At 42.2% G+C, this 21,902-nt stretch overlaps 1 protein-coding gene across 5 annotated transcripts in view; it reads right to left on the bottom strand.

The window, feature by feature from the left end:
• Nucleotides 1–6,482: 6,482 nt before the first annotated feature.
• Nucleotides 6,483–21,902, bottom strand: part of NAALAD2 (N-acetylated alpha-linked acidic dipeptidase 2) — a 132,662-nt gene continuing 117,242 nt past the window's right edge. For 3 of the 5 annotated variants that reach the window (XM_055129278.1, XM_055129276.1, XM_055129279.1), the window contains 2 exons: nt 21,348–21,554; nt 6,486–7,313 (listed from right to left, as the gene is read on the bottom strand). In XM_055129278.1, the coding sequence (XP_054985253.1) occupies nt 21,368–21,554 (187 nt within the window). In that variant the 3' untranslated portion in view covers nt 6,486–7,313; nt 21,348–21,367. Of the gene's footprint in view, nt 7,314–21,347; nt 21,555–21,902 lie in introns of all 5 variants that reach the window. The other 2 variants (XM_055129277.1, XM_055129280.1) reach the window with 2 other exon arrangements.

Below are 21,902 nucleotides of genomic sequence, written 5' to 3'. Positions count from 1 at the left end.
GCAAGTGGAAACAGAGATAAACAAATGAAACTACCTTAAACTGAGAAGCTTCTCACCTCAAAAGATACAGTGACCAGGGCTGGAGTGATAGCACGTTTGCCTTGCACGCGTCTGACCTAGGTTCGAATCCCAGCATCCCATATGGTCCCCTGAGCACCGCCAGGAGTGATTCCTGAGTGCATGAGCCAGGAGTGACCCCTGTGCATCGCCAGGTGTGACCCAAAAAGCAAAAAAAAAAAAAATACAGTGACCAGAAGACAAAGACAGTGTACAGAGTGATAAAGGATAGTAATCTGATAACCCATCTGATAAGGGGTTGATATCAGGGATATACAAGGTACTGGTTGAACTGTACAAGAATAAAATATCCAACCCCATCAGAAAATAGGTGGTGGAAATGAACAGAAATTTTCTCAAAGAACAAATCCGAATGGCTAAAGGACACATGAGAAAATGCTCCACATCACTAATCATCCTGGAGATGCAGATTAAAACAACAATGAGAACTGTCCCCCAAGGTGGCTTCCTGCCAGCTTGGGCTTCTCTGCATCCTCTTCCACCTTGCCGCGGCGGCCAATCCAGACCAGCGCCGCCCCATCTCCCGCGTCTTGAACAGGTGAGGAAACACTTCCCTGCGCTGCGCGGACCTGCGAGAAACTGCGACCCCGCCAGGAAGATTCTGGAGGCGTGGCCTGTATTTCAGTGGGCGTGGTCTCAAAGTGGGCGTGGCCTTCTGTCGGAGTGGCCAACGCTAACGCGGCTGAAGATATTATCTCCACAGATATTATCTCTGACCTTAGCACAATAGGTATTGTCTATTTCTTTGAAAATCACTTTAATCATCTCAATCACCTATGCAAAATACCCACTAGCTTAGTCTAACTTTATACAACCTATTACTGAATAAGGGAAGCTTAGCACAAACAGAAACCCTCCTTCCCACAACAAGAGGGAACAAGAATAAAGAACCACAAAGCTCTGACTATACACTTCCATATCAAGATGAAGAAGCAGCGAAAATCCCCTCCACCAAGAGAAGGAAATGAAAAGATTCCAGAAACATCATCAGGGGCTACTCACATCTACGACCTCTCAGATAAACAATTCAGAGAGGAAATCTGGAGGAGAGTCGACCTATTACAAGCAACCATGGAACAGACATCCAATAAGTTACGGGAGGAGATGAATGAAGCACTGCAACGGTCTACCAAGAAAATGCAGGAAGAAATGAGAGCAGAAATTTCAAACCTACGAACGGAAGTCACACAAATAAAGGAATCAGTAGATGAACTAAAAATCTCATTAGATGGCCTCAACAGTAGAATGACTACAGCCGAAGACAGAATCAGTGACCTTGAAGATGAGCTACAGAAAGCTTATAGACAACAACAAATCATGGCCAAAGACCTCAAAATGGCTATAGAACGAATCAGAGCCCTGGGGGATGACTTCAAGAGGAACAACATAAGAATCAGTGGAGTACCAGAACCACAGGGAAGTAACCCCAATGAAAAAAACACAGTCAAAGACATCATTGCTTTTTTTTTTTTTTTTTTGCTTTTTGGGTCACACCCAGCGATGCTCAGGGGTTACTCCTGGCTCTGCACTCAGGAATTACTCCTGGCGGTGCTCGGGGGACCATATGGGATGCCGGGGATCGAACCTGGGTCGGCCGCGTGCAAGGCAAACGCCCTACCCGCTGTGCTATCGCTCCGGCCCCAAGACATCATTGCTAAGAAATTCCCAGAACTGGAGAAGGCAGGCATCCAGATACAAGGAGTCCGAAGAGTACCAGCAAAAAGAGACCCAAATAAAAAGACTCCAAGGCATATCATAGTCAGAATGATGGATGCTATGAATAGAGACACAATTCTGCAAGCAGCAAGGTCAAAGAAGGAAATCACATACAAAGGAGCACCCCTCAGATTTACAGCAGACCTGTCAGAGGAAACCCTCCGAACCCAAAGACAATGGTGGGACATAGTGAAAAAACTCAATGAAATGAATGCCTCACCTAGAATACTTTATCCAGCTAAACTCTCACTCAAACTCGAACGAAACATACACTACTTCTCGGACAAACAACAGCTCAGGAACTTCATAGACTCAAAACCAAACTTGAAAGAAGGTCTAAAGGGGCTACTGTGAGACAAGTAGGAGCCCCATAAGAACAACAAATCCCACAGAAAGATGACACAAAACCCCATCACAATAATCTCTCTCAATGTCAACGAGAGATGCACCTATCAAGAGACACAGAGTGGCAAAATGGATCCGGAAATTAAACCCAACATTCTGTTGCCTGCAAGAAACTCACCTGAACAAACAGTAAACATAGACTCAAAGTCAAAGGATGGAAAACAATCCTGCAAGCAAACAACCCCCTTAAAAAAGCTGGAGTGGCCATCCTAATATCCGACAACATAGATTTCAGGTTGAAAAAGATTAAAAGGGATAGCGAAGGTCATTTTCTGTTTATCAAGGGATATGTACAACAGGAAGAAATCACACTCTTAAACATATATGCACTTAATGAGCGACCAGCTAAATATTTAAAACAACTCCTAACAGACTTCAAAGAGGACATCACTAACAGCACAATAGTAGTCGGAGACTTCAATACGGCCTAATTGCCTCTAGATAGATCGACAAGAACAAAACTCAACAAGGAAACACTGACTCTGAAAGAAGAAATTGAAGAGAGAGGCCTAATAGACCTATACAGGGCCTTACACCCCAAAAAGAAGGAATACGCATTCTTTTCCAGTGCACATGGAACATTTTCTAAAATAGACCATGTACTGGGCCCCAGAACATACCTCAATAGAATCGGAAAAATAGAAATTGTATCAACCATCTTCTCAGACCACGATGCGCTGAAGATAGAAGCTAACCACTCACCGACACGGAGAATCAAATCAAACACTTGGAAATTAAACAATTCAATTTTGAACAATGAGTGGGTCAGGAAGGAAATCAAGGAAGAAATCAAAAAATACTTAGAAACAAATGAGAATGAAGACACGAGCTGCCAAAACCTATGGGACGCAGCTAAAGCGTCCCATAAGGGGAAAATTTATAGCTCTCCAAGCATTCCTCAGGATGGAAGAAAGGGCCCACATAGACAGCTTGACTTCACGACTCAAGACCTTAGGAAAGGACCAGAAAAAGGAACCCAAACCAGATCGAAGGATAGAAATAATAAAAATTAGAGCAGAAATTAATGACATGGAAAACAAAAAGACAATCCGAAAGATCAATGAAACAAAGAGCTGGTTCTTCGAGAAAATAAATAAGATTGATAAACCGCTAGCAAGACTCACAAAGAAAGAAAGAGAGAGAACCCTAATAAATCGAATCAGAAATGAAAAGGGAGACATCATAACAGAAACCAGTGAGATTCAAAAGATCATTAGAGACTACTTCGAAAGTCTATATGCCACAAAACAGGAGAACCTAAAAGAAATGGATGGATTCCTCGATTCCTACAATCTCCCAAGACTGAACAAAGAAGACTTGGAATACCTGAATAGACCCATCAATGTTAAGGAAATTGAAACTGTAATCAAAAACCTCCCCAAAAACAAAAGCCCTGGCCCAGATGGTTTCACTGGCGAATTCTTCCAAACATTTAAAGAAGACCTGTTGCCTGTTTTCCTCAAACTTTTCCAGGAAATTGAAAAAACAGGAACTCTCCCAAACAGTTTCTATGAAGCACACATCTCCCTAATACCAAAAGCAAACAAAGACACCACTAAGAAAGAAAATTACAGACCAATATCCCTGATGAACACCGATGCGAAGATCCTCAACAAAATACTAGCAAATAGGATCCAACAACTCATCAAAAAGATCATACATCACGACCAAGTGGGATTCATCCCGGGGATGCAAGGATGGTTTAACATTCGGAAATCAATCAACATAATTCATAATATCAACAAAAGTAAAGATAAAACCCATATGATCATATCAATAGATGCAGAGAAAGTATTTGACAAGATCCAACATCCGTTTATGATGAAAACTCTCACCAAAATGGGGTTTGGAGGAACTTTCCTCAAGATAGTCGAAGCCATCTATCACAAGCCTACAGCAAGCATTATCCTCAACGGGGAAAAACTAAAGGCCTTTCCTCTCAGATCAGGCACAAGACAAGGATGCCCACTTTCACCACTCCTCTTCAATATAGTACTGGAAGTACATGCGATAACTATTAGACAAGAAAAAGAGATTAAGGGCATCCAGATAGGAAAGGAAGAAATCAAACTCTCACTATTTGTAGACGATATGATACTATATCTAGAGAAGCCTAAAGCCTCTACTAAGAAACTCTTAGAAACAATAGATTTGTACAGTAACGTTGCAGGCTACAAAATCAATACGCAAAAACACTTGGCCTTCATATATGCAAACAATGAGACAGAAGAAAGGGTCATGAAAAAAGCAATCCCACTCACAATCGTGCCCCAGAAAATCAAGTACCTCGGAATCAGCTTAACCAAGGAAGTAAAAGACCTCTACAAAGAAAACTACAAAACGCTACTCCATGAAATCAAAGAAGACATGAGGAAATGGAAACATATACCCTGCTCGTGGATAGGGAGAACCAATGTTGTCAAAATGGCAATACTCCCCAAAGCATTATATAGATTCAACGCGATCCCTATAAGGATACCCATGACATTCTTCAAAGAAATGGATCAAGCAATCTTAAAATTCATATGGAACAACTAACGTCCAAGGATAGCTAAAACAATTCTTGGGAAAAAGCTGATGGGAGGCATCACCCTCCCCAACCTCAAACTTTACTACAAAGCAGTAACAATTAAAACAGCATGGTACTGGAACAAAGGCAGAGCCGCAGACCAATGGAACAGGGTGGAATATCCCTACACACAACCCCAAATGTATGATCATCTAATCTTTGATAAGGGAGCAAGAGATGTGAAGTGGAGCAAGGAAAGTCTCTTTAACAAATGGTGCTGGCACAACTGGACAACCACATGCAAAAAAATGGGCTTAGACCTCGACCTGACACCATGCACAAAAGTCAGATCAAAATGGATTAAAGACCTCAACATTCGACCACAAACCATAAGGTACATTGAAGACAAGGTCGGCAAAACCCTCCACGATATTGAAGATAAAGGTATCTTCAAAGATGACACGGAACTAAGCAATCTAGTAAAACCAGAGATCAACAAATGGGACTACGTTAAACTAAAAAGCTTCTGCACCACAAAAGATACAGTGACCAGAATACAAAGACTATCCACAGAATGGGAAAGGATATTTACACAATACCCATCAGATAAGGGGTTAATATCAATGGTATATAAAGCACTGGTTGAACTCTACAAGAAGAAAACATCCAACCCCATCAAAAAATGGGGCGAAGAAATGAACAGAAACTTTACCAAGGAAGAGATACGAATGGCCAAAAGGCACATGAAAAAGTGCTCCACATCACTAATCATCAGAGAGATGCAGATCAAAACAACCATGAGATACCACCTCACACCACAGAGACTAGCACACATCCAAAAGAACAAAAGCAACCGCTATTGGAGAGGATGTGGGGAGAAAGGGACCCTTCTACACTGCTGGTGGGAATGCCGACTGGTTCGGCCCTTCTGGAAAACAATATGGACAATTCTCAAAAAATTAGATATTGAGCTCCCATTTGACCCAGCAATACCACTGCTGGGAATATATCCCAGAGAAGCTAAAAAGTATAGTCGAAATGACATCTGCATTTATATGTTCATTGCAGCATTGTTTACAATAGCCAGAATCTGGAAAAAACCCGAATGCCCTAGAACGGATGACTGGTTGAGGAAACTTTGGTACATATATACAATGGAATACTATGCAGCTGTCAGAAAAAAGGAGGTCATGAATTTTGTATTTAAGTGGATGGGCATGAAAAGTTTCATGCTGAGTGAAATGAGTCAGAAAGAGAGAGACAGACATAGAAAGATTGCACACATCTATGGTATATAGAATAACAGAGTGGGAGACTAACACCCAAGAATTGTAGAAATAAGTACCAGGAGGTTGACTGCATGGCTTGGAGGCTGGCCTCACATTCTGGGGAAAGGGCAACTCATAGAAGGGATCACCAACTTTAATGCAGTCGAAGGCCATGTGGGGGAAGGGAATTGCGGGCTGAATGAGGGTTAGAGACTGAGCACAGTGGCCACTCATACCTTTATTGCAAAACACAACAGCTAATTAGAGAGAGAGAACAGAAGGGAATGCCCTGCCACAGTGGCAGGGTGGGGTGGGGGGAGATGGGATTGGGGAGGTGGGAGGGATGCTGGGTTTACTGGTGGTGGAGAATGGGCACTGGTGAAGGGATGGGTTCCCAAACTTTGTATGAAGGAAGCATAAGCACAAAAGTGTTTACATCTGTAACTGTACCCTCACGGTGATTCACTAATTAAAATAAATAAATTTAAATTTAAAAAAATAAAATAAAGAAATAAAAATAAAATTAACAAAAATTTTTAAAACTCAAGACAATTTAGGTTCCGTTAGAAAAATATAAACATATATAATTTTTCAAAAAAAATCATTTAAATTTTTAAGATTTATTAATTTTTTTGCATTTATCTTTTTATATTTTCACAGTTGTCTCAGGTGGCATATGTACACAAGCCTTCTATTGGTGTGATACATCATTTTATGATACAGGGAAGATTGTTCACAGTTCTGAAGTGCAAACACAAAGCCCCAGTTTAATCTCTTTGACTCTAGAGGTCCTGACACTGACAGGACCTGTCAGTGGCTTGATGGCTCCCAGGCACCACTGGACCCCAGAGCACTTAACTGGCTTCAATAGCCAGATGAAGTATATACCCATGAATACTTGTGTGGTCCAAAAAATATAATGGCTATTTTATCAGTCCCTACATAGGTGTGTCATTGTCCGCATCTAGAAAGTAAGTTAAGATTATTAATAAATGGGTATGTTTGTTTGCCAATGTCTGTATTTGAAATATACTAAAGATGATTAGGAATTTTTTATCAATGACACTTAAAAAAAAGACTTATGAAGGTTTTGTTTAAAATTTCTTCATTTTCTCTGCTTAATTATAACAGCAACTTGAGATCTACATTTTGTTGAGTCCAAGTGAACTATAGTGGAGGGAGCACGCTTTGAGATAGTGCAGTAGATAAGGTCTTTATCTTAAATGCATCTGGTTTGATCCTTGGCATCCTATATGGTCTTCAGAGACTGCCAGGAGTAATTCCTGAAGCACAGAGCCAGGAGTAGGTCCTAAGCACAGCCACATGTTGCTTTAAAACTAAAGAAGGAAAAAAAAGAGAATAAGCTGCTGTGCTAAATAAAAAATTACATTTACTGATTCTAAGTGCTCAGCAATACATACTAAATGAGATCTGTTGAAAAGCAATCAGTATAAGTATCGATAGTTCACACAATGTTTTCATTTTTACTTAACTAAGTGCAATTATTTTTTCAATCTTTTCATGTTGTTTTGTGATAAAATCAATAGATGAGCTCTCAGAAGTTATCAGCTTCTCTATTCCAATACTTATGTTTCATCATTAGGAGGAACTTGTCTAGATTATAATTATTTATTACTATGAAGTGATTGTAATCATATTGACTGACAATAAATGTATTCAAAAGTTAAAAAAAAAATAAAATAAAATGTAATAGGGCAGTGGAAGATTAATGACATACATATTCCCATAATCAATAATGTGACTTAAGCCATTAATGGTGCTGAAATTTATTGTAAAGAGGTCATGGAATAAAATAAACAATTGGCTTGTAAAAATAAAAAATAAAAATAAAACAACAATGAGATATCATTTCACACGACAGAGACTGGCCCACACCCAAAAGAACAAAAGCAACTGGTGTTGGCGTGGATGTGGGGAGAAAGGGATTCTCCTTCACTGCTGGTGGGAATGCCGACTCATTCAGCCCTTTTGGAAAACAATGTGGACAATTCTCAAAAAATTAGAAATTGAGCTTCCATTTGACCCAGCAATACCACTCCTGGGAATATATCCCGGAGAGGCAAAAAGGTATAGTAGAGATGACATCTGCATTTCTATGTTCATTGCAGCACTGTTTACAATAGCCACAATCTGGAAAAAAACAGAGTGCCCCAAAACAGATGACTGGTTAAAGAAACTCTGGTACATCTACACAATGGAATACTATGTAGCTGTCAGAAAACATGAAGTCATGAAATTTGCATATAAGTGGATCAACATGGAAAGTATCATGTTGAGTGAAATGAGTCAGAAAGAAAGAGACAGACATAGAAAGATTGCACTCATATGTGGAATATAAAATAGCTGAGAAGTACAAGTTTGCAATGATGCAATTTCTGGCAGATATTTCTCTGGACTAAAATACTAAAATACAGAAATACAAAACCGTGCGGCTACTAGTGCGGCCACTCAACCTCATATCTCTTTTCATTCTCAGCAATGGAAAACAAATGATCAAATGCTTCCTTTTCAGCAGGTCCAACTTTATGGGGGAGAAACTCTAAACAATAATAGTGAGTTTTGTTGAAATACTGAATAATCAAAGTAAAGTTAAAGTAAAGTGAAATTTATCAGTTACACAGGCAGGGGGAGCGTGGGGGGCTAGGGATGTGGGGGGGGCGGGATGGAGCTGTACTGTGATTCTTGGTGGTGGAATATGTGCACTGGTGAAGGGATGAGTGCACGAGCATTGTATAACTGAGGCTTAAACCTGAAAACTTTGTAACTTTCCACATGGTGACTCAATAAAAAAAATTTAAAAAAAAAACAGAGTGCCCAAAAACAGATGACTGGTTAAAGAAACTTTGGTACATCTGTACTATGGAATACTTTGTAGCTGTTAGAAAAGATGAAGTCATGAACTTTGCATAGAAGTGGATCAACCTGGAAACCTCACAATGATCAAACACCAATCCCTCCACCAGTGCACATTCCCCACCACCAATATCCCCGGTATATCCCCCCTTTCCCACCCTCCCCCTGCCTCCATGGCAGACAATATTCCCAATACTCTCTCTCCACTTTGGGGCAACCATAGATCTTAAAGTGACATAACACTGGACCGAACACAGAGCAGAAACAAAAAGTACTGGAACTGGCACAAACCAAAACCAGCACAGAACCAGAACCACACAGCAACAGAACCAACATAAAACCAGAACAAGCACAGAACTTGAACCAAAACAAACCAGAATCAACAAGGAACTGGAAGGAGCACTACATCAGAACCAACAGAGAAATTGAAACAGCACAACCTGAACCACAAAAAAATCAGAAAGAGAACAAAATGGAACCAACACAGACCTAGAAGTAGCACAGAACTGGAACCAGCAAAGAACCAGTAAAAGCAAAGAACTGGAACCTGAAAAAAAATATATAACAGAACCAGATCAGAATCAGCAAAGAACTGGAACCAGAAAGAAACAGAACCAACATGAAACCACAACAAAACAGAACTAGCAAAGATCTGGAAACAGAACAGAACAGAACCAACATGAAACCAAAACAAAACAGAACAAGCAAAGAACCAGAATCAGAACAAAACAGAACATGAAACCAAAACAAAACAGAACCAACACAGAAATGGAACAGCAAAGAACCAAAAGCAGAACCACAGAAACAAAACAGAACTGGAACTGGCACACTAGAACCAGAAAAAAATGAAAACAAAATAGAACAGAAACCAACACAGAACCAGAATTATCACAAAACTGGAGCAAAATAAAACCAGAACTGTTGGATAACATTGGGTTGTCCTTGCTCCTCCTGCAGGGAGCTTACGTTTATTGAGCTACTCCCATAACCGTGCCCCTGAAGTACATCCAATTCCACCAAGCACTAATAATCCTATATGGCTTTTCTCGTTCCTTTATGTCACTTGCATGGTTTAGCAATGTCCTTTTTGTATAGACACAGGAAGACAGTTCATGCTATGCTTTGTAACATGGGAATTAATTGTCTCTGAAATAATATTTACTCCTGGGGATCCATCATATTTATCTGACTTAAGCCTCAGTTTCCCTTACTTCCTGATGTTAGGGTCTGGAGTCGATAATTTCCCCCTCTCCAAACCCACACAGAGTTCAGCCAGTAATGTAACACACAAGAGGAATTTATTAAGCCAGATAGCTGGGGTCAAGCTTCTAGGCACACAGGACCAAGCAAAACATTGAGCAAGGGAAAAACTGCTAGGGTTTTTTTTTTTAATTTTTATTAGTGAATCACCGTGAGGTATAGTTACAAACTTATGAACTTTCATGTTTGCATTTTGTTTACATCCCTCCACCAGTTCCCATTCTCCTCCACCAATGTTCCCAGTATTCCTCCCACCACCCCTCCCCCCGTCTCTGCGGCAGGGCATTCCCTTTTGTCCTCTCTCCTGTTGGATGCTATAATTTGTAATAGAGGTATTAAGTGGCTATCATGTTCGGTCTGTAGTCTACTTTCAGAATGCAGAAAAGCTTCTAGTTTTATAGTTTTTGCTTACATCATAGCCCCCGCTTACAAATTCAAACAGAAATATAAGTGAAAATTGAAAGTTTCATTACTCATCTCAAACAGTACAAACAGACAGTTACAGATAGGTTATCTAGACATGTTTTCAGAACATTCTGGCAGCTACCCACCCTGCTTGTGTCTGGGTGGCTTCTATAGACAGTGAATAGCGGTTATGAAACTATTTGCCAAGGCTGAGTTTCTAGCCCAGTTGTCCTTCCCTTGCATATGGACAGGGGGGAGAAACAAAAATAAAACAAAAAGGTTTAAGTAAAATAAAATGTGAAGCAGGAACCAGGCATGATGGAGTTGCTCCTGCCTCGCTCTGTGTCAAACACTAACACCCCCAAAAGAAGGGTCCTGATGAAGGGACTGGATGGACCCAGTCAAGTTGTAATATACCCTGGCATCAAAAAGAGACAAGCTAAACACCGTAAGTATGATAAGTTAAGAGCATGTCATGAAACAAACTCTGTCATGACCCAAAAAGAAAGAACTGAATAAGGACTCTGCTGGGGTTAGGAAAGACTAACTTGGCCTGAGGACTGTGGTCTGGAATATATAGTGAGATATTTCCAGGAAGAGCCAACCTTTAAGCTTAATATATCTCTTACTGGACCCTATGCTCCTAAAAACTTTGATTCCAGAGGTCTTCTACCCCATTTTGGCATCCAGAGCAGCTTCCTACAGCAATGCACTGGGACTGTGAGCTGGGCTACAACTCCGCGCTGCCCAGGGATGGATTTTTCCTCTCTACCCTGTTTATTCTGCACAGAAAATGGCGGCATCAGCAATATCCACATGCTGGATAGCCACCTTCTAAGACTCCTAACCCAGAGGTATACAGTTTTTACAGTTTGTGGCTCATAGGCAACCATGGGAAGTGGGTGTTACTGGCACGCCCTTGGCCCAGATAAATCCAGAGCTGCTGAGCACAAAATGGACCCTCTGCTCCTAAAGACTTTGATTCCAGAGGTCTTCTAACCAATTTTGGCATCCAGAGCAGCTTCCTACAGCAATGCACTGGGGCTGTGAGCTGGGCTACAACTCCGCGCTGCCCGAGGATGGGTTTTTCCTCTCCACCCTGTTTTTCTGCATGGAAAATGGTGGCAGCAGCAATATCCATGTGGCAAGAGCCACCTTCTAAGACTCCTAACCCAGAGGTATACGCTTTTATAGTTTGTGGCTCATAGGCAGCCATGGGAAGTGGGCATTACCAACACGCCCTTGGCCCACATAAATCCGGAGCTGCTGAGCACAAAACAAACCCTCTGCTCCTAAAGACTTTGACTCCAGAGGTCTTCTAACCCATTTTGGCACCCAGAGTGGCTTCCTACAGCAATGCACTAGGACTGTGAGCTGGGCTATGCAATTTCTGGCAGAATTTTTCCCTGGACTTTATACAGAAATCCAAAACTGCCTGGCCACTGCCACGGCTGCGTGACTTAACTTCTCTTAATTGTCAGCAATGTGAAACGTTTCCTTTTTAGCAGGTCTGACTTTGGGGGAAAACTCCAAACAATAACAGTGAGTTTTTTGTTGAAATATTGAATGTAATCAAAGTAGCAGCCATTTCTCTAGACTGTGAACTAAGCCATAGCCCCACGCTGGCCGAGAAGAGGAAATATCCCTCTTTCCCAGTTGTTTCCCATTTTGGGGGAGAAACGCAGCGTGGCGTCCACCATATTATGAGGCACGGGTAAGGAGATGAGAAAAAAAAGGGAAAATAAAAAAAAGAGTTATGTACTTGGAGCAGTGGGACTACATATCTCTTCATTCTAAGCAATGGAAAACTAATTATCAAATGCTTCCTTGGTAGTAGGGCTGTCTTTCTTGGGGGGAAACTCCAACAACAATAGTGAGTTTTGTGTTGAAATATGGAATGTAATCAAGGTAAAGAGAAAATGAAGTGAAATTCATAAGTTACGCAATTGGGGGTGGGGGGTGGGGACGGTAGGTATACTGGGGTTTTTTGGTGGTGGAATATGGGCACTGGTGAAGGGATGGGTGTTTGAATATTGTATAACTGAGACATAAGCCTGAGAACTTTGTAACTTTCCACATGGTGATTCAATAAAATAAAAAAATCCCTTTTGTTCTCTCTCTCTAATTAGGTGTTGTGGTTTGTAATAAAGGTGTTGAGCGGCCACTGTGTTCAGTCTCTAGTCTGCATTCAGCCCACATCACCCTTCCCCTGCATGGCCTCCGACCACATTATACTTAGTGATCCCTTCTCTGCGTTGCCCTCTCAGTGGCAGGGTGGGGCGGGGGGAGATAGGATTGGGGAGGGTAGGAGGGATGCTGGGTTTACTGGTGGTGGAGAATAGGCACTGGTGAAGGGATGGGTTCTCAAACTTTGTATGAGGGAAACATGAGCACAAAAATGTATAAGTCTGTAACTGTACCCTCACGGTGATTCACTAATTAAAAATAAATAAATTTAATTAAAAAAATAAAAATAAATAAAATATGAGAACATTTACTACCAAAAAATTAAAAATAAATAAATAAAAATCTCTTACTGTGTTCATAAAAAATAACTGGAAATATTATAAGAAATAATTTACTATGACTGTTTAAATGGGTTACTAGCTGAGGAAAGGATAAAGCAATACACACTGGATGGAATCCCGCCCTTCAGCAGATCTCCTAGTTATCTAGAGTTCTGAACCCTCAGACGATATTTTGTCCTTGAGTTAATCTCCTAAAAGAATGGCTTTTCTTCTGTTTGTTGTTATGACAATGTTCAACCCCACCTATGTGTACCCTGACCTTTCATGATTTCTATATAAGTATGCTGTGAGGGGAAAGAAGGGAGGATGAGAACTGAGAGTTTGGAGACTTTGTGACTTTGAGGTCTTGGAGGACTAGAGAGTCTGTGAGGACTAGGAGGAGGACCAGAAAGATGACGACAATGACTGGAAGTAGAGGACTATGAGTCTATGATGAGATGAGGAAGAAGATATAACAAAAGAGAAAACTTTAAAGTCTATGAGGAGACTACAATGATGGAACTATGATGACTGGGACCACGACCAAAACTACAACTGTGTTTGTGCTGTAAGGGGAGATGTCAAACTATGCTTGGGAGGAAAGAGAAATAAACTGACTACCAAAAAGCCTCAGGCCCAGGACCAGTTTCTCCGTTCCCCTCACCCTCCATCCATCCATTGCCATGGGCCAGCCAGGGGAACAGCTCTTAGACACCGAACACTCGAGTCCCTCCAATTTCCCCACGCTTTTTCTTGGAAACTCACACAGAATCAGAACAAAGCATAACCAAAACAAACCAGAACCTGCACAGAACCAACAGAGAACTGGCAGCAGCACAGAACAAGAACCTACACAGAACCAGAAACAGCACAGGACTGGAAGTAAAACAAACTGGAATCCAAACAGAATGAAAACATGGACAACACCGGACCCAAAAACCCCAGAAATAAAATCTCTATACACTTAACAACGAAAAGATTAACACCCAAAACCTCCAAGAACCTAAAGACAAATCTTACCCAAGGTTATTTCCATATTTCAAACCAACTAGAATATTACCTAGTTATTGCAAAAAATACTATTTTCCCTTGAAAAGATAGTTCATAGAGAAAGCATAAACCTCCACTAACCAGCCACCACCACACTCCAGGCCGCTCTTCGGAACACGCCGCTGCTTTGCATTGGAGCAGCTCTAAGGGAACACCTCTAAGGGTGATTGGAGGCTGCCCTAAAAGCCTCCATCCCTCTCGGAGACCCTGACAAGCTACCCATGGCATATTCAATAAGCCAAAAACAGTAACAACAATGGGCCTCATTCACCTGACACTGAAAGAGCCCAAATACGGCAGCATTAAGAAGGATGAGCAAGGAGAGGCTGAAAAACTCTCAGAGATGAACTAGACTGCCAAAATGAAGAAAGGCTAAAATGACTGCCTATACTTACAATGCACGTACACTGGCATTGGAAGCATTGAGGACCTGATGGTGCAAGCGCAGAAGATCAAGTACAACGTCATTGGTCTGACTGAAATGAGAAGACATCGATCACATCATGCCATTTTCAACACTGGAGAAGAATTTTTCCTCGGAACATGCGACAACAGAGGTGTCGGTGCGTTGGTGTCCTTGTCAACACAAACTTAGTCATGAGCACTGATTCATTCGAATGCCTAACAACCCAAATCGGACTATTACACTGGAATAGATGTGGCTCACTGCTGGCAGTTTCTATCTTTGTTGTGTACGCACCATCCAACTATGATGAAGAAGAAATTGAGAACTTCTACATGGAACTGGAGGTCCTATAAAGACCACACCTTCTACAGGATCATTGTTGGTGATTTTAATGCCAAGCTAGGACTGAGAAGGTCACCCGAAGAACTCCATATTGGGACTAGAATGGAACAATGAGGGTAAGAGACTGTCTGAGCTCATCATGTCGACCAAGATCAAGAACTGTGGTAACTCACAGTTCCAGAAGGCCGAATCTAAACACTGGACATGGGAGTCTCCCGGTGGACAGTTCCACAATGAAATTGACCACATCATATTCAATTGAAGGTTTTGCCTGACTGATGTTGTTATTGTCCCAAAATTCCAAACGGGATCAGATCACTGTCTCCTTCGTGCAAAATTCTACTTCACAGAGTGGGGAGAAAGGTCTGCAAAGTTTAAGTTTAAGAAAAGAACTCCCAGAATGACCATCAACTGGGAGCTCTTTGGCACTATTGCGGCAACGTGGGAAGATGCTGTCCTTGACAACATAGACAAGGAATACGATCGACTGGTTCAGCACCTCCATAACTGCGAGAAGAATGCCGAGTGAGAAAGCCACAAACAGATGCCTGTCTTTGGAAACTCTCAAGCTCATTTGTCAACGTGATTTGGCGTGAGTCTCAGGCAACCACAAGCTAACGTCCAAGCTCACAAAGCTGTGCAGAGAAGCAATAAAGGAAGACCTCGAAGAGAGAAGAGCAGCAGTGTTGGCTGATGCGGCAGAAGCCAGGAAAAGTATTTGCAATGCTGGCCTGTCCTTCGCCAACTACAAGACCAAGATGACTTCCCTCCGACATCCTGATGGATCTATCACATCTTCCAGAAAGGCAATGGAGAGGATTATTCACGACTTCTACTCGGATCTCTTTTGGAGGTCATTGACATAAAGACAGGGGTTTGGCAGGGTGATGCCATTTCACTGAAACTCTTTAGTGCCACCCTCGAGAACATCATGCGATGACTGGAATGGGAGGAATGGGAGTGAAGATAAACGGTTGGCAACTACACCACCTCCACTTCACTGATGACATCGTTTTCATAACACCAAACATTAGCCAAACGGCACAAATGCTGGCTGACTTCAACCACGAGTGTGGAAAGGTCAGACTGCAACTAAACCTCAACAAGATGATGCTCATGAAAAATAAATCAGTCTCTGATGCTCCATTTGCTCTCAATGGAACGAACATCTCCAAATGCAGCAGCTATGTGTACCTGGGTCAAGAACTCAACATGAGGAACGACTTGGCGCCAGAATTGCGCAGGAGGAAGAGAGCAGCGTGGAATGCCTACAAGAGCGTCGAAGAAGTGGTTAAGAGGACGAAGGACCTCCGACTCTGGGCACATCTTTTTGATTCCACTATTCTTCCTGCACTAACGTACACTTCAGAGACCTGGGCCCTACGCAAACAGGATGAGAATACTATTCGGGTATCCCAAAGGGGAATCAAAACAGCTGTGCTAGGAGTATCATGTCTCACTCAAGTGAGAGAAGGAATCCAGAGTTTCGACCTCTGTCAACGGTCAAAAATCAGGGACGCTGTCTTGTTTGCCAAGACATCAAAAATTAGATGGCCAAGACATGTAATGCGATTCAGAGATGACCGCTGGACTAGAGCTGTTACTGACTGGATTCCACAGGATGTCAAAAGACCGTGTGGCCGCCCACCAACGAGATGGTCAGACTTCTTCGTCAAAACCCTGAATGAAAGATTTGAGGCTTTTCCTGTTCCTGGAGCAAGCAGATATCATTGGGCTACACTAGCATGCGACAGGGACAAATGAAGACATTACTGGCGCCCATTCGAGCAAATCGAAGATCGATGGGAAGAAAAGTGATACAAGTGATAGAGAAAGCATCTACAGAATAACAAAATTCTGTAATGATATTTGGCATTACAGAACATTCTGTAATGTTATTCTGTAACAATATTCTGTAATGATATGTAGTATCAGGTAATATTCCTGGCCACAATATTATCAATTACCCTAATGCTTTTGCTTTCAACTTCAACCATAGCCAACATTTAGGCTTCATTGGTAAATTGCCCCTTTCCTCCTCCCAGAGAGCTTACCAAGCCCTTGCTAATATCCCTAATTTGGTTAAAGTCTATCTTCAACCTTTCCTTTGTGTTGGGTATTAACCCTAAGTGCTTTAGGCTTCATCAGCAAATTGCTCTTTTCTTCCTCCCAGAGAAGTTTAACATGCTCTTGTTAGTATCTGTTGGGCATGGAGCAGGGCAGGAGCAACTCCATCATGCCTGGTTCCTGCTTCATGTTTTGTTTTACTTAAACCTTTTTGTTTTTCTTAAAACCCCACTTCTCCCCCCTTGCCATATGCAAGGGAAGGACAACTGGGCTAGAAACTCAGCCTTGGCAAATAGTTTCATAACCGCTATTCACTGTCTATAGAAGCCACCCAGACACAAGCAGGGTGGGTAGCTGCCAGAATGTTCTGAAAACATGTCTAGATCACCTATCTGTAACTGTCTGTTTGTACTATTTGAGATGAGTAATGAAACTTTCTATTTTCACTTATATTTCTGTTTGAATTTGTAAGCGGGGGCTATGATGTAAGCAAAAACTAAAACTAGCAGCTTTTCCCTTGCTCAGGGTCTTCCTTGCGACTGCGTGCCTAGAAGATTGACCCCAGCTAGCTGGCTTAATAAACTCCGCTTGTGTGTTACATCACTGGCTGAATTCTTTGTGCGGGTTTGGAGAGGAGGAAATTATCAACACCAGACCCTAACACATCCCTAACTTAAAGTTTATCTTTAACCTTTCCCTTGTATTTTACCTCTCATTGTCACAGTTCCCCAAGTCAATCTTGATTACTTGTAAGCCAAAACTTTCTGATAATTCTAAACTTTTATTTGTACTGCTTTGTATTTGAAGTGCTGTAGATTTGTACCTGCTTATCTATTTCCCCTATACCCTTTTTATATTTTACTATAGAGCAAAGTTCTTTGATTAAAACAGAAAGACCTCTCCCACCGCCGAGATGTGATCCCGGGGGCCGCACGCATGTGCAGCCTCTCCGCAGCTGCACAAGCGTGAATCCAGACCAAGAAAACCTCTTTCGGCATGGGCAGCTCCTCGCAGAATGTCTCCAGCCTGAGAACTAAGCCTCAGCCCCGTGCCCGCCCAGGAGGGGAAAGGTATTTCTCTCTCTCGCCTCTCTCTCTCCGGGGATGAAGGGCGCGGTGTCCGCCATATTAAGACGACCACAGATGGGATTTGCGACAAAAACTGCAGCAAAAGGACACGAGGGTGCTCTTGGGAAGGTGGGAGGCACCGGCCCCTCCCACCGCCGAGATGTGATCCCGGGGGCCGCACACATGTGCGGCCTCTCCGCAGCTGCACAAGCGTGAATCCAGACCAAGAAAACCTCTTTCGGCATGGGCAACTCCTTGCAGAATGTCTCCAGCCTGAGAACTAAGCCTCGGCCCCGTGCCCGCCCAGGAGGGGAAAGGTATTTCTCTCTCTCTCTCGCCTCTTTCTCTCCGGGGATGAAGGGCGTGGTGTCCGCCATATTAAGACAACCACAGATTGGGTTTTCAAGCCTGCAATGATCCAATAACTGGAAGAAATCTCCCTGGACTTTGTGTCAAAGTACAGAAATTCAAAACCGCGCAGCCACAGTAGCGGCCGCACGACCTTATTTGTCTTCACAGTAGGTCTGTATCTAGTGGGGTACTCCTAACAACAATAGTGAGGTTTGTGTTGAAATATTGAATGTAACCAAAGTAAACAGAATGTAAAATGAAACTTATCAGTTACAAGGTAGGGGGTGGGGGGGGCGGGATGGGAGGTGTACTGTGTGGGTTTTTTTTTTTTTGGTGGTGGTGGTATATGGGCACTGGTGAAGGGATTGTTGTTTCAGCATTGTATAACTGAGACCTAAGCCTGAAAGCATTGTAATCTTCCACACGGTGATTTAATAAAATAAAATTTTTATTAAAAAAAAACAGAAAGACCATTAATGCTGTGCTCCTAATATTTAGGAATTCATTGACTCTGAAATAAATCTGCTCCTGGACATAATTAATTGGTCATAATTACTTGACTCAGGCTTCAGTTGCTGTAGTTCCTAACACCGCAAAAGGGAGGTTCCACTGTGGGACTAGGATGGACCTGGGGCGAGTGGCAAAGCTACATCAAAATGGGACTTTCTAGAAAGCATAAATGCCTGGTCTTGATGCAAACTTACAATTTAAGAGACAAGACTCCCATGGGGAAGGACAAGCTAAACTGGCCTGAGGACTTAGTCTGAGATTTATGGTAAAAGCCTTGCTTGCTCTCAAAGCCCAGAGAACTAAGTGTTAAAAGCCTTGCTTGCTCTCATCCCAGAGAACAAAGTGTTGGGATCTTTGTCTCTTACTGCGTTTATCCAAACAACTGCAAGTATTGATAACTTATACAACTAGAGGGAAAGATAAAAGTGTCCAACATATGCAGATGTCCCTTGAAGACAGAGTGTCTTCTTGAGTTGATCTCCCCAAGAGAATTTCCTCTGCAAATGTTTATCTATGTAAATGACCAACACACCTATGTCCTTCCTCAACAACCCCCCCCCTTCAGATGTTCTATAAGTATGCTAGCAGCTCTGCATTAAACAGGCCATTTTCACTGTCAGACTGTGGTCCCCTGTCTCTCTGTCTCTCCATTGGGAAGCCCTGCAGAGGTGGAGAGGTGGGGAGGCAGCTCTGGGCCACCGAACTCAAATACACACCCATGTCACAGCAGCAGCCCCCCACAATTTACTTGTGAATGTACACAATGTTGGGATCTCAGCAGCCAGCCTGAGATCCTGGCCAGATCCCCTGCCCCTAGAAACAGGAGCAGGCTCTATTCACAGAGACCCAGGGCCTTGTGCCAGCACTCCACCCAGAAAGTCACTCTGGTTGAGGAGATAACTGGATGAGGGACCTGACAGTCATCACTTTCCTGAGCTAACACACCCAGCCTTGACAGCGGGAAATATAAATCATTAGCTAACATCTGTAATAAGCTCGACGAGGCATACGTGATGAACATGATAACCAGGTGTGCGCGATATGCATGTAGGCTGCCCTGAAGTTCATGTATAAATACCCTGTGTGAGAGATAATAAAATGAGAGCTGCCTGACCTCCAGCTTTCCCCTCTCTGCGTGGTTCTTTCTCGGTGGTGGCAGGGAGTCTGTGGTGCGCAAAGGGGCAGGGCAGAGGCTTCTGCCCTTCCCACTTCCTCTCCTATAGGGAGTAAGTCCAGCGGCTTGGGGGGATCATACTCCAGTTTGTTGGAGTTGATTAGCCAGGACCTGACAACACAAACCAAAACCCTAACCTTAACCTGAACTGTAATCCTAACTCTATCCATGATAACTAACCCTTACCCTAGCATAAGCTTAACCCTACCAGTTACCCTAATTTTATCATTCACCCTAATACTTTCATTTTCAACTTTGACCATAGGCAAACCTTATCCTAATCCATGCCCTATCCCTAAGCCTTTAATTCCGGTCACATTTCTGGTGGTCTCTGCTCTTTGCACCAAGTGTTCTGGATCTCTAGCCTTCTTTTGGAGAATCCCTGTCTATGGACTCTTCAAGCCCTAAGTTTCTATCAGTGTGCCCTGTATGTGTAGTTTTTCCATCCCCACTTCTGTGCTGTATTCAGACTTTGGCGGGGGGGGGGGGAGAATTCCAAAGAGTAATCAGGAACTTTAAGATCACTTCTGGTGTTACTCCGCTGAGCCCAGGCTCAGGCCCAGTGGTGCTCAAGTGTCTATAGCACTAAAACTGGGTGTGCTCTAGAAGATAATTTGGTGCTGGAAATTGAACTCAGGGCCCAGGTCATGCAAAGCATGAGTAAGCATTGTTCCTAGACCTTAGGAATTTGTTTTCTTGTTGAGTAGAATCACTGTGAAGCTATACCACAGTATCCATTCAAACATAAATAAACTGAATGGATGTTTCCACTGAGCTGTTGCAATGATGAGCAAAAATATCTTTTATGGTCATGTCTTAGCTTCTCTTAATTTCAGGAAGTATATTTTATGAGTCAATATGCATATGTTTATTTCCTTTGTTAATTTTTTGGGGTTTGAAGCCACTTCCAGAGGTGTTCAGGTCTCACTCCTGGCTCTGTGCGTGTTTGTGGGACCATACACAATGCTGAGGATAAAACATGGCTCAGCTCAAACAAATCCTTTATTCCCTGTACTGTCTCCAACCCCAACATGTTTTGCTTTGTAAGAAGCTGCCAAACTCTTTACCAAAAGGTTGTACCATTTTATTCCTACCAGTAGAGTTCAGGTTCTTTACCGTATTTCATTTTAGGGCATTTTCCATTTCTTTCACTCTTGTGGCCACACTTACAATTCATTTTTTATTGAATTAACATTTTTAGTGCTGAAGTTAGGAATTTTTAAAAAGTCAAAAACCTCTATTCGGGAGAACAAAATGAAAATCTAAAAACAAAACATGACACAAAAGCAAGATTTTTAGAATGCTGTCTTAATGAATTACGAAAAAGAAAAAGGGATTAATCTCTTTTTATTGCCTACCCTTTGGCAGAAGCCTCCTATTATATTTCTTTCAGAGTTCCTGCAGCTGCTTGGATGGTGAACGTTGCAATAGAAATGTGTTTCTTTACTTCTTTCCAGGCTGAATGAGGGTCTGCTTTATTTTCAATATCAAACATAGCATCATAAATCCCAGGAAATGATTCTCCAGCATATTTGTTGTGGCTACTTGGAGCAAAGATGATGTGTCTAACAAAAACAAAGTAAGGATAAGATTAAAAGAGTGTATATACAAATATATAACACTTTATTTAACTCTAAGTGTATATATAATATATAAAGATAAAGATAAATATTTATCACTTGTATCACTTGTCATCCCGTGGCTCATTGATTTGCTCAAGCGGGCGCCAGTAACGTCTCCATTCGTCCCTGTCACGTGGTAGTGTAGCCTAATGGTGTCTGCTCGCTCCAGGAACACAAAGAGCCTCAAACCGTTCGTTCAGGGTGTTTTTTTTTTTCAGTGAATCACCGTTAGGGTACAATTTACATATTTTCGTGTTTGTGTTTCAGTCATACAATGCTCGAGAACCCATC

Source organism: Sorex araneus, chromosome 2 (genome assembly GCF_027595985.1).
Source record: "Sorex araneus isolate mSorAra2 chromosome 2, mSorAra2.pri, whole genome shotgun sequence".
NCBI lineage: Eukaryota > Metazoa > Chordata > Mammalia > Eulipotyphla > Soricidae > Sorex > Sorex araneus.
Note: the sequence above shows the minus strand (reverse complement) of the source record. Positions and strands in the feature narration are given on the sequence as shown.